The sequence below is a fragment of the Mytilus trossulus genome, chromosome 13 (assembly GCF_036588685.1).
Source record: "Mytilus trossulus isolate FHL-02 chromosome 13, PNRI_Mtr1.1.1.hap1, whole genome shotgun sequence".
In the NCBI taxonomy this organism is placed as follows: Eukaryota; Metazoa; Mollusca; class Bivalvia; order Mytilida; family Mytilidae; genus Mytilus; species Mytilus trossulus.
This window is the reverse complement of record NC_086385.1, coordinates 41,681,944-41,694,493: the sequence shown is the minus strand read 5'-3', so window position 1 is coordinate 41,694,493 and position 12,550 is coordinate 41,681,944. Positions and strand designations below refer to the sequence as shown.

Genomic DNA, 12,550 nt, shown 5'->3' with positions numbered 1-12,550 from the left:
GATTTAGATCTCCTGTGGAATATTATAAAAAAAAAATAATGGCAATAACTAAAATAGCGACCTGACCATCTGTAAGTTGAGCTAAACCTGAAGCCTGGTTCAAGTACAAATTTACTTAATTTAAGAAGCATCGTGAAAACTCTGAGTGGCCAACAGCACAAAACTATATGCAAAATATGACGGACCGTCGGACAGAAATAATGTTTTCAATATATATATACCTAGATTTATCGTCGTCGTATTTTTAACACAGGAAATATAAATTGCCAATGACGTAGAAAAACAAAAAAATGTTCATATACTTACGAAGGACACTTGCATTTCTTATATACTTGTTAAGTGTAATAATTACTTGAGTGTATTGTATGATAATAGTTATCAAAGGTACCACTGTGTTCAGGATTATAATTTAGTACGCCAGACGCGCGTTTCGTCTTCATAAGACTCATCAGTGACGGTCATATTTTAAAAGCATATTTTTTTTTATCTTTTTTTTTAATTTTTTTTTTTATCTTATTGCATGTTTCCAAAGCGAACCATTTATTACGTCTCGGTGATAAAGAAAAAGAAACAAAAAATTTGTTACTTCAACCCAATTATTAAACTGCGACTAAATATATGATTTCGTTTAGAAAAGTTTGTTCAGAGCGTACACTGTAAGGGTTATCTTTCCAGTAAAACGATGTTGTTCGCATTAACGATATCGACTCTGGACTATACACACTTATTTTCATTCCTCCTTTAGAACAAGATTAACACTTCAAATCTTGATGTATCTAGGAAATAATATTTATCTAAGGTTTGAGAATTATCCCATTTTTTAAAATTCAACAGCAAATTATGAATTCGCTCAAGTTAAAGCAAAACAAATCCAATTCGTAATCCAAATGTACAAAATGAAATTGGCATGTTATGTAAACAATATGCACAACAAGTGACATATTATCTGCATTTGATAACCAATATTATTCTATAATATTTTTATTATTAACTATCGACATCTTCACATGAAATTGAATTCAAAAATTTAAGTTTCACAAACACATGCATCTTTGTTGTGTTGTTATTTTTTTTTTTTAATTTTTAACGGCTTTTGAAAAATTTCAATCAATTTTGTCACGAAAACTTGATTAAGCTTTCCCACACAGTATCAAAATCATTTACAGTGCATTGGCGATTATGCACCCAACGAATCTGTACACCTTTAACGACATTCTTATGGCTAAAACACTTAATACAATCTTGATTTATTTCAAGTATAGGAAACAACAAATAAGGACTTTAACCGAGATTGTTATTACCCTCACATATTTTCCTCATTTAAGAGGTTGAAGTGATTAACCTTTGAAATATTTGCCACTGTATTCTAAAAATAAACTGTCAATATAAGTGCGATCTAATAATATGTAAAAGGGTTCCTTATGAAGTTCAACCTGCTTGAAAAAGACGTTTGTTGATTTCTACTTTATAAAAAGAAAATCGAAAGAAAATGATGTTCTAACCCCTTGTTACGTCCCTCTTATAATTGCTTTAAAAATTCATAATCCTCCATTTTGTTAAGGACCTGTTGTTTAATTCTACTACAGAAGTTTAGTTTTGACTTTATATTCGTGTTTCTAATGATAATTTATTGAAAAACAAACAATAATAATCACATAGGATCGAGTAAGACATTTCTTATTCGCTCGCTCTGTAGTTTCTCTCTTCGCAAATAAGTCGGTTGACAGTGTTATAGAATATATAAATCTTACAATTAACAGATTACATAGTCCTTGTCTACACGTCTTTCAAGTGAAAATTGAGATACATCTTTTGCTGACAGTGCAAGAAAAAAATATTATGTACGATTTAATTGCAAACTAATGACAAACACTTGGCAGCATTTTGCTATAGACAGACAAAAAACGTTGTATTGGTATTTACATCACATACCTATCTGTGCAGCAATCAAGTACACACTGATAAACACGAATTACTAAGGAGATACAGGAAAATAAAACATTTGATTCTAAAATTTCTAAATTTATCACACATATTAATGAATACATTTGGTTGAGGTATTTATACAACATAATTTTACTTTAAAACATGATTTTGCGCCAAAACTATCAACATTTGCTTATTGAGATGTGTCGATTCTAATTGTATCTTGTGCGAATAGTTAAAATGTAATACCACGGATAGATTCATTTCTTTTTTAGTCTTTGAGGATTAGTTGTATTCATAAAGCTACAGCTTGCGGTAATACACACATACCCGTAGCCAGGGGGGTTCGGGGGGTTCGGACGAACCCCCCTTTGAAAACAAATAAGCACTGTTAAAGTCAATTTTCTGTTCGAATTGTGACTGTTAAAGTCGAGTTTGTTAGTCGAACGACCCCCCCCCCCCCCCCCCGCCCCCCTTGAAAATTCCTGGCTACGGGTCTGAGTCACATGCATAGTTGTGTATATGAAAATTCTTCCGTCAGACGGTTGATATCTGTCACCACTGTCAAAATATTTGCAGAACTAGGTTTTTACTTTGCTGTAAAATTTTGAAACATTCAACCAAACTTCCGGTCCACTAAAAGCAAATAACGCTTATTATTTCCTGCTTGTTATGTTTACATTTATAGTAAATAATGTCTGATAAAACAAGAATCGAGATAGCATATTATAAGTTACAATGTATCAATGTACAACATACATACGTGTAATCCTTTTATCATTGTTGAATTATAATTCACTACAAAATCAAATTCAAAATCAAATGAAGCTTTAAAAGCAGGTTGTGCTAACCTTTCCGGAGCACATGATATCCCAAGGATTTGATGGGGTTTGTGTTTCAAAGTTTTTAGTTTACTATGTTTCGTCTTTTGGTACTTTCCTAATTTAGTCAGGGCGTTGTCATTTTGTTTTTAACTGCCAGTATCTTTTTACATCTTCCGTCTCTCCTTAATTTTCCATATAATCACTAGCTGCACGATATACTTCAAAGCATGTTTCTTTTTCTGATTTATATTGTCGGGAGCTAAATGATCAAAAGCATGTCTGAGTGTAATTTCTCAGGCTTCCGAATGGAATTACATTCTGATTACCCTCGTTAATTACAAAAGTTACATGGAATTTACATGTTTTTTTGTCAATTAGGGTAAAATGTTAAAAAATCGATGAACTGCACATAGACATACATGACATATAAATAAGGCATGCACGCTAGACAATTACTGCATTTCAACGAAGCATATTATCAACTGCATCTTGCGATTCTTAATGAATAAGCAACAAATTGTTTGCCGTTAAGAACATGTTATAAGTTAAAATAATTTATGTTCTTCAAATACCAATAGAAACCTGTTTAACATGATTCACAGAACACGCTTTGCTCATTGTTGAAGGCCGTACGGTGATCGTAGGTGTTAATGTCTGTGTCATTTTGGTCTTTTGTGGATAGTTGTCTCATTGGCAATCATACTACATCTTATTTTTTATACTGTATTTTAAGCATAAAACAATGTCGTAAACCCAAAATTACGGTTTTGATTTTGACAGATTCATTATCATTCATTAGCATTCGCGAGATACCAACTTTGGTTGATTTCGTGGTAAAAGCTGAAACACGAATTTAAATGTTCAACGAAGCACAACGTTGCTATAGGCTTGTAGCAGACCTTTAATAGTCAAACCACGAAATCAAATAACAACGAAAATACAAAATTTTCTCAATCCACGAAAATTAACAAATTCCCATTAATTTCATTTCATTGTAATTTGGTAAATGTGTTTACTTACTGTACTATTTTGTATATTGGCTTTGCTCATTGTTGAAGGCCGTACGGTGACCTATAGTTGTTAATGTCTGTGTCATTTTGATCTCTAGTGGGCAGTTGTCTCATTGGCAATCATACCACATCTTCTTTTTTATATTACAGTTTTTTTTACAAATTATTTCAGATTATGGAGTCTCTTTTTACTATCTTCCAATGGACAGCATCAAGAACAACATTCTCCAAAATCCATCTGGTTTAGACTCAACTATCACTGGACAACCACTACTTATAAAAGGCGCCAAAAATAACGCTTTGCAGATAAATGGACAAACACAGTACCTCAAAGTCAGCGGTAGGAGACACCGTAAAGAATGTCTTGGTGACCTTGAGCTGTGCTATGAAGGTGAGAATGAATTTTTGAATCAGATTATAGAACCTACAATACCAATACTTTTAATGCTTGTACTATCCATTAGACCGTTTTTAGAGGTACACAATTCACGCTTATGCGTAGAAGATCAAATTTTTAAACATATACAAAAATGCTTTAACCATTGTTATATTCTTTAATTGACAAAATTCTCTCTTAAATAAACTTATATAGTCATTATTGCTTATATCAAATTTAATTGAAATTGGATAGACGTTTCATTGGCAACCATACGACAAATCTATATCTTCTGATCCGTCGGTATGTTAATCGAATTCGTGTTTTTATTATTCCTTGACATGTCTTTCAAAACATATAGTTGCAACACTTTTCTAATCCAATGCATTAAACAATTTTTGGGAAATACTAAAAAAGGTTGTTAACTTTTCAAGTAACGAGCCACTCACCTCTAAGTAATTTGTCAATAAATACAAAAATATTAAACCAACTCAATTCATAAAATCCCAGGAGTAGATTGGGCCATCATTTCATAAAAATATGAGGTCATACTTTACAGTGATTTTCGCGTCTGATTTCGTAAAGTTTATGATTTGGACCTGACAGGACACAGTTAAATCCTCGTTGAGCTCATTTTTGGTATTACTCGTGTCTGGGAACAATATATCCCGTCAATATATATTTTCCTGCTCGTATCGTACAATGCATCCATGTAGGGCTATTACGCGGTTGAGAAATTGAGAATATAAGACACTCAAATTTCCCTATAAACGGTATAAAAGTGCAATATATCGAAGTTTAAATGATTTTTATGTGATTTGTTTTTTAGGTTACACCATGGGAATGTGGTTGAAGTTTTCAAACCCAGGACGCAACGAGGGAATTTACCTGTCCAATGGCGGTCATGATGCAATGTCACATGGAATAGCAATGACCTATCACAGCGGACAAATCAAATTCATCTTCAGAAGTAAAAACGGAAACTATTGGACAGTATCTAATGACAATTTATTGGCTGATAAATGGTACCACGTGACTGTGTCCTGGAAACAGAATAGGGGACTACATCTTTACATTAATGGGAATCTTGTTAACACAATGAACTTGCCACAAAGAAGGTATTTAAACTATACCCTGATAACAGTAATTATCATCCCTTATTTCACAATAGGTCATTTGCAATATGCCAAATGCTGCTTAGATTCTGTTATAATTTATTACACTCTTTTAAAACAAATAACTTCCCTTTGCCAATCGTATACTGGTGCTATGACAAGTTCAGCTTTTTCCCACTCAAAGCATTATAAATTGAAAGTGATATATCGACTTTTAAAAAAGGTTTAGTAAAATAACTTCTTGTATTTCAAAAGCAGTTAGCTAAATAACTTAAAGGTAACACACATTATGCACAGATACATTAGCTGTTTCCACTAGCTTTCCATTGTCAATACATATTTATGCCCCAGACACAGAAAGAAGGGATTTCTAATTACAAAGTAAAGTACGGTAATTGGCTAACAGACTATAGTGACAAAACATATAATCCTTTATCACCATTTATCTATCTAGTGAAGGGTTCGTACAAATATGTGAATGTGATCAGTTTAAGCATATAGTAAGAAGAAGTCAGCTCTCTATCATAAGGTAACTTATCTGTCCAATGGTGGATATGATAAAATGTCACATTGTACTGCAAATACTTATCAGATACTGGGTCAGAAAACTCAAATATCAGCATTAAGCATATTTACAATAAAGGTGTAATTTTTAATTGAAAACAAACCAGAAGATATTTACATTGGTAATGTTGGGGTAAAAAAAAACCAATGGAAGAAGGAAAACAAAATCGACAAAAAATTGGAAAACGCGTTAATTTGTCTACGCATTATACTGCACAGAGAGAACCACACGAGCCCTACAATAACTGGATGGATCTTATGTGATCTGGAAGGGTTGGTAGTTCAAATTCTGCTTATATAGTCAATTATGTTTATAATGTATGAACAATTTGATAAACAATACTTATTCATTAGAAACAAGCGTGTGTTTTAATCATGTTTTTTTTCTCATTTGGTTTAAGTCGCAATATCCGTTTGTACCCAAAAGAAAATAACCCCTGTTGCTTTGAATTTGGTGTGGGCAATTGTCGAATATCTGCACCATATTTTTGTTTATGATTTAGTTATTTCTTAATTAGAATACAAAGAGAGGATTCCATTACCGTAGAAAAATAATGTGTTACTTGCGACACAATCAATATATTTTTATGATTATACTGGCACTATTAAAAGACCTTTATCAATTTTGCTAGTTACAAATACTTTATTTCAATATGCAGTATTCTCAGGCGTATGGCATTGATATAAATTGATACTCGTATATAGCATATTGTCAATTCAACTCGTCTAGAGCTGAGAAATACACTCATCATATATAACACGATTATAACTCTATACGCCAGTATCGCGTTCAGTCTTTACAAGACTTTCAGTCAGATGTCAGTGATTCGGATAAAATAATAAAAAGGAAAAACGAAGTGTGGAGTTGAAAAGCAATGAGGACCTAAAATTATGTAAGATTTTTGCAAAAACAGTTAGTAGATCTATTCGTACCTTATTTGACCATTTTAACTTTTTTGGATTCGAGCGTCACTGATGAGTCTTTTGTAGACGAAACGCGCGTATGGCGTATATACAAAATTTAGTCCTGGTATCTATGATGAGTTTATTTCCTAGTGACGAAATCTTTAGTATTTCGAAAATATGAAGGTTTTGTAACATATTTTTTATTATGACGACCAAACCAATGGTAATTTATGTCAAAACAAAAGCGCTGACTTCATATTATTCTTTGTTTATTAAGGGAGTATTAAAACTTTCAATCAACTGACTTCAGGCCGATGTTTTATTTTCAAGTTTATCATCTTTATGTAAGATAAATAACTTTGATAACTTTAAAGGCGATGTTTTATTTCTAAGTTTATCACATTTATGTAAGATAAATAACTTTGATAACTTTAAACATGTACACATTTTTGTTTCAAGCTATGTGTCAATATAGGTGAGCATTCCTATGAAAATGTTGCTGCTACAAAAAAAAATCAGCATTTTTCAAACGATTAAGATTGAGCATTTTTAAAGAATAAATTGCTTAAAGCGTAAAGCGTAAAATTTACACATACGTCATTAAGCTATATGTCAGTATGGGTGAGTATTACAATAAAAGGTTACTACCACAAACTAATAAGCTTTGTTTTAGTAATGTAAGATGAAGCATTATTTAAGAATACATTGCTTAAAGCTTAAAATTTACACATCAGTCACGAGACCTGTAACATCAATGAACAAAATAATTATTATATACCAGCACCTTTCTTCAATTCAATTTTAATCAAATGAAAACCTTTGACTATAGACTACAGGCTATATAGGCTTCAAGTTGAATATCTCTAAATTTCATTTATAAATGGATAAACTAAAGGTTATCGCGATGAAATAATAATCATCGAGGATACGGTGTTCCTTCTACAGTAGCAAATAGATGATTGGTCAAGATAACATTATCATGTTCAAGTCTGGATTAATTCTGGCATCAGATTTGCCCTCGTTTTGATCGTCGGTTTTGGCTTAGATATCGAATATCTTAGTTCATAGTCTGCTGGTTTGACTTTTGTATCCGACATGTCCTTTTATAATGTTTTCAAGTTTAATCATAGGTATAATGTTTCTCTCTCGGGATTGGTTAAGATATGTTTAACTGTATAGGGATGATTTTAGAGTCCGCTTTGTCCTTATGTTTCTCCGTTATGTTTGGCCTATGTATCCGATCATGAGTCCTGGTTCTATTAAAATTTGGTTTCGTATCCTACACAAAACTTTACGACATACTCTTTTATGTTTATGTTGACCTATGTACCTGATGTGTTCTTTTATTGTCTCTTTTTTAAATTACTTTTGTATCTATCATTTCATTTCACTGTCTCCATCAGGATGAGCTTTGGAGTCCATCATGTCCTTTGAAAATGTATATATTTGCTTGGAGTTCGGTATCCAATATGTCATTTGACAGTTCCAATAGGGTTGGGTAAGGTTTCCGCTGGATTATAAACTCATCATAGATACCAGGATTAAAATTTAAAGCACCAAATACGCGTGTCATCTACAAAATACTCATCAGTAACGAATAACAAAACGAGGTTGAAGAGCATTGAGAACCCAACATTCTGAAAAGGTTTGCCAAATACAGCCAAGGAAATACATTCCTGGGGAAGAAATTCCTCAGTATTTCGAAAAATGTAAACTTTTGTAAACCTTTTGTTATAATGATCATATCAAATTATCAATTATAATTCGTGTCAACACAGAAGTACTGACTATTTTAGAGATTCAAATGGATTATGTGTAAAGGTCTTCGATGTATAAAATATGTTTGTCTTAGTTATTGAAGCTGTTATCAGTAGCAATCAATTTGATCAAAATCGGTCAGCAAGTATTAATATTGGACGATTATCGTTTTAATTTGTCTATTCCAAAAAAGTAAAATAAACAGAAATACTGAACTAAAAGGAAGATTCAGAATTGAAAGTCCTTTATCAAATGACAAAGTCAAATGACAAAACACATTAAACATAAAAAGTTTTTGAAAGGACATCTTTGGTATGAACACATGACTAATTAATCTTATACAGAATTTTAAAATGCAACCATAAAGACATTAAAATATGTTTTGTAAGTGTTAATGTGTACTATGCCAGTTTGGGTAGCTAAAATTCGTATTGTTCATATGCAAAACCTGCATTATTCATATAAACCACTCATATATAGGAGTGTTTAAATTTCAAAAATTTGAATTATAAAGTATTAAAAACGACTTTCTATTTAACATGTGCATTAAAGTTTAAATTTCAGTGGGTGTACCGATATAAAAAGTTAAAGATCTGTCGTCTTCGTTCTTTGTAAACAAAAATCCACTGCAATATAAAAATTTACAGATGTCTATCTCAAACGAAATATTTTACGATCGCTGTTATGTAACAATTTGAACTGATGTAGACGAAATGGGAATCTGTTGTTATTAATAAATGATAAGCCCAGTATCTGATGCAATGTTACAACCATAGGTTCGATGCAACTGCTTGTGAACGTTTTATATAGCTAGTATCACAAGCCTTTTATTTCGACATACAATATCCCTAGTAATGCCTTCTTTTTTAAATTTCCTTTTCATTAAAATTTCTTAAACTACGATTTGCATCCCTAAGTATTACACTTTTTTTTTAATTCTAGACTTGCAAAGGGCGTCAATGAATTTGATTTTTTTTTTGCCACTTTTGTCTGTTGTTAAATTATATGATTGGTATCTGGTGAGTTTTTACAACCATCGGGTCAATGAAACCGCTGTGAACGTTTCTACCGAGTGTATCACCAGTCCACTAGTCAGTTTTTTTACGTTGGCATAACTGATCATAACTTTTTAAATCGAATGTTTGTCTTGCAATTTTCTTCATTTCATGTCGGTTTTTTTGCATCCGAATTGTATTGCTTTCGAGATCCACCGATGGGTCTTGTGTAGACAAAACGCACACCTGATGTAGCAAATAATTAATCTGTATGTTTGTATTGTTTATTAACATGACTAAGAATTCTAAATTGTTTCAAACCAAAACATAATTCCGGTTACATATACAGTATAAAATAAACTACACAGCAATAATTTGAATGCAGAATTTTTTGTATTTCATACGCTAACCGTACGAGCAACATAGAACCTCTATACGTTTGTTCAGTATATCATTTTGAATGCAGATTTTTTTGTATTTCATAAGCTAACCTTCAACACAGAACCTCTATACGTTTGTTCAGTATATGATATACTGAACAAACGTATAGAGATTCTGTGTTGCTCGTACGGTTAGCGTATGAAATACAAAAAATTCTGCATTCAAATTATTGCTGTGTAGTTTATTTTTTTGAATGATAGTTCATGAATTTAATCTTTTCCAGAGTTGCAGTAAGGGGAACAGTCATATATAATGATTTCGTCATTGGTAGATCGAACGACAGACAGGGATTAAGTAACCTGGGACAAATAACAGTTGATGAATTCCGCTTCTGGCCTAAGATGTTGTCACAAAAACAAATACAAGAAAATGGTAGGATTTGGGTTTTGTATGGATTTCCAATCGATGAATATCGTTAAACAAATGTCTGATACCTTTGACTTCTAAAAACATTTTTTTATCAGGTTAAAAAAATTAAAAAAAAAGGACTTTCAGTTAAAGCAATTTTTAGTTGCCAAATTCTGTCTTTACTTGTTAAATTTATGAACTTTCTGATATTATTCATAGTAATTGCTTTGCGCATCCCTTTAAAACGTCATATTGTTGTATTATTTAAGGTCCTATGTACAGATACTATCTCAATATGGATGAAGTTGCTGGACAAGAGTTAATTGTAGACAATGCTGAGACCGAAATAGTAGGAGAGGTTTCATTGGTTAAAGGGAAAATCGGGAAAGCTGTTGCACTCACCGGTCGTGGTGATTACATCGATATTGGAAACTTGCAAGACACGTGTCTTGGGGATCCAATACGCTGTCTCTATGGTTTTACCATATCATTTTGGATCAAACCAACTACTCTTCCAACCAAAACATACTACTTTTCAAGTAGCTCGACTGGTTTTAATATTTTCTCCGAGCAGTATACAATGTATGCAGAAGTAAGAAGTGACAATAAAGTTTGGAGAGATAGTTTTTATGGTATGGAAGTTGGAAAATGGCATTATGTAGAATTAACATGGACTCCAGAAAAGGGTACGGAAATGTTCCTGGATTTAAAAAGAGCATCTTTTCAACGCCGTAGTACTTCTGAACGTCTCCAATCTTCAAATGAGAGAAACTTTTTCATTGGTCGTTCTCATGGCGATAGAAAAGGAGAAATGAATCCTTCAGCAGTGATAGACGAAGTAGAAATGTACTATGGAGATCGAGAGACTCTCCTGGATTTAGATTTAATTCAGAGAGGTGAGAAGAGTATTAAGAATTACTATAGAATGTGATGGAAATGACGTCAGGTTGAACGAAAACGACATATATACATTACACACTATTTGGGTTTGAGATTTATCTAAAAAAAACTTGTGAAAAATAACTGTAAATTAAGTGTCATTTAACACTAACCAATAACATGTATGAAGATGAATATTTACAAAACTATATTTTTTCTGTTAAAAAAATCTCAAAAAAGATACCAAGAGTACAAGAAAAATAAATTAATGATATTACATGCACATTTTATTAAAACTTTTTACATATGAATCTGACTCATAAATTTGATTGAAACTTATTTTTCTGAAATAGATACAACCACAGGTTCCAATTGAAAACGCATTTTAAAAAGATACTACATCGGCAAAACAAAGTAATTCCACATCTTTTTTCTTTGTTAGTTCAATCAAATAAATATTAGATTGCATTAGACAATATGAGAGACGCCGATAACACAAAGGAATTATTCCTCTCTTTTCTGTTGTAGGTAAACCAAACAAGTACCAATTTGCATTAGACAATATGAGAGGAGATATCATAGACCACCCATCTCTGTTAATAGATACATACAATAAACCTAAAATTGTCCGTGGAAAAATAGGAAAAGCACTGAAGTTAAATGGTCAGTCACAGGTAGTAGATATAGGAGAACAATCTGACAGTTGTTTAGGAAACCTTGACCTTTGTCATCATGGCGCTTTGATGGCATTATGGCTCAAACCAACAAATCTTGGGAATGACATGCACTTTTTATCCAATGGACATAATGGTATTAGCATTTCAAACCAAGGAAACGAATTTATTATAACTGCTGCCACGTCTACACAGAAATGGCAGGTCACGACTGACAAACTGCACGTCCACAAATGGCATTTTGTCGAGATTGACTGGGATCCTGAAATTGGATTGAAACTATACATTGATAATAAGTTAATTGGCAATGACTTTAAAGCCGATAAAAGGAATGATCAAATTCCTTCAGATCTGGTTGGTAGATCAGTAGCAGATAAATTTTATTTAGGACGTGGTAATGTTAACATGGAACGTGGTACCTACGCGAAAGGTGTATTTGATGAGCTTGAGTACTGGTATGGACCACGCGACTATTTGGAAGCATTTGGATATTTAAATCGAGGCAAGGTTTTAATTTAAAATTAAACATGGTAATATGTAAAACAATTATATAAGGGTAAAAAGAGAATGAATTTTAAAAAGTTTAACCGAGAGGAATATAACAAGGCTATTGGCAGTATTATTCGTCTACTCTCTGACTTATTCGTTATCTTTTAAATTCTTTCCATGCATTTTTTATGCTCCACGACTTTGTGCAATTCCTAATTCTTATTAATTTTGGTGCTATACACTAA

The 12,550-nt window shown here is 32.3% G+C and overlaps 1 protein-coding gene across 6 annotated transcripts in view; it reads left to right on the top strand.

Annotated features, from left to right (window-relative positions):
* Nucleotides 1-12,550, top strand: part of LOC134695203 (uncharacterized) — a 79,947-nt gene that overhangs the window by 17,629 nt on the left and 49,768 nt on the right. For all 6 annotated transcript variants that reach the window (XM_063556418.1, XM_063556416.1, XM_063556414.1 and 3 more), the window contains exons 3-7: nt 3,933-4,151; nt 4,966-5,254; nt 10,139-10,287; nt 10,533-11,159; nt 11,671-12,318. In XM_063556418.1, the coding sequence (XP_063412488.1) occupies nt 3,933-4,151; nt 4,966-5,254; nt 10,139-10,287; nt 10,533-11,159; nt 11,671-12,318 (1,932 nt within the window). The remainder of the gene's footprint in view (nt 1-3,932; nt 4,152-4,965; nt 5,255-10,138; nt 10,288-10,532; nt 11,160-11,670; nt 12,319-12,550) is intronic.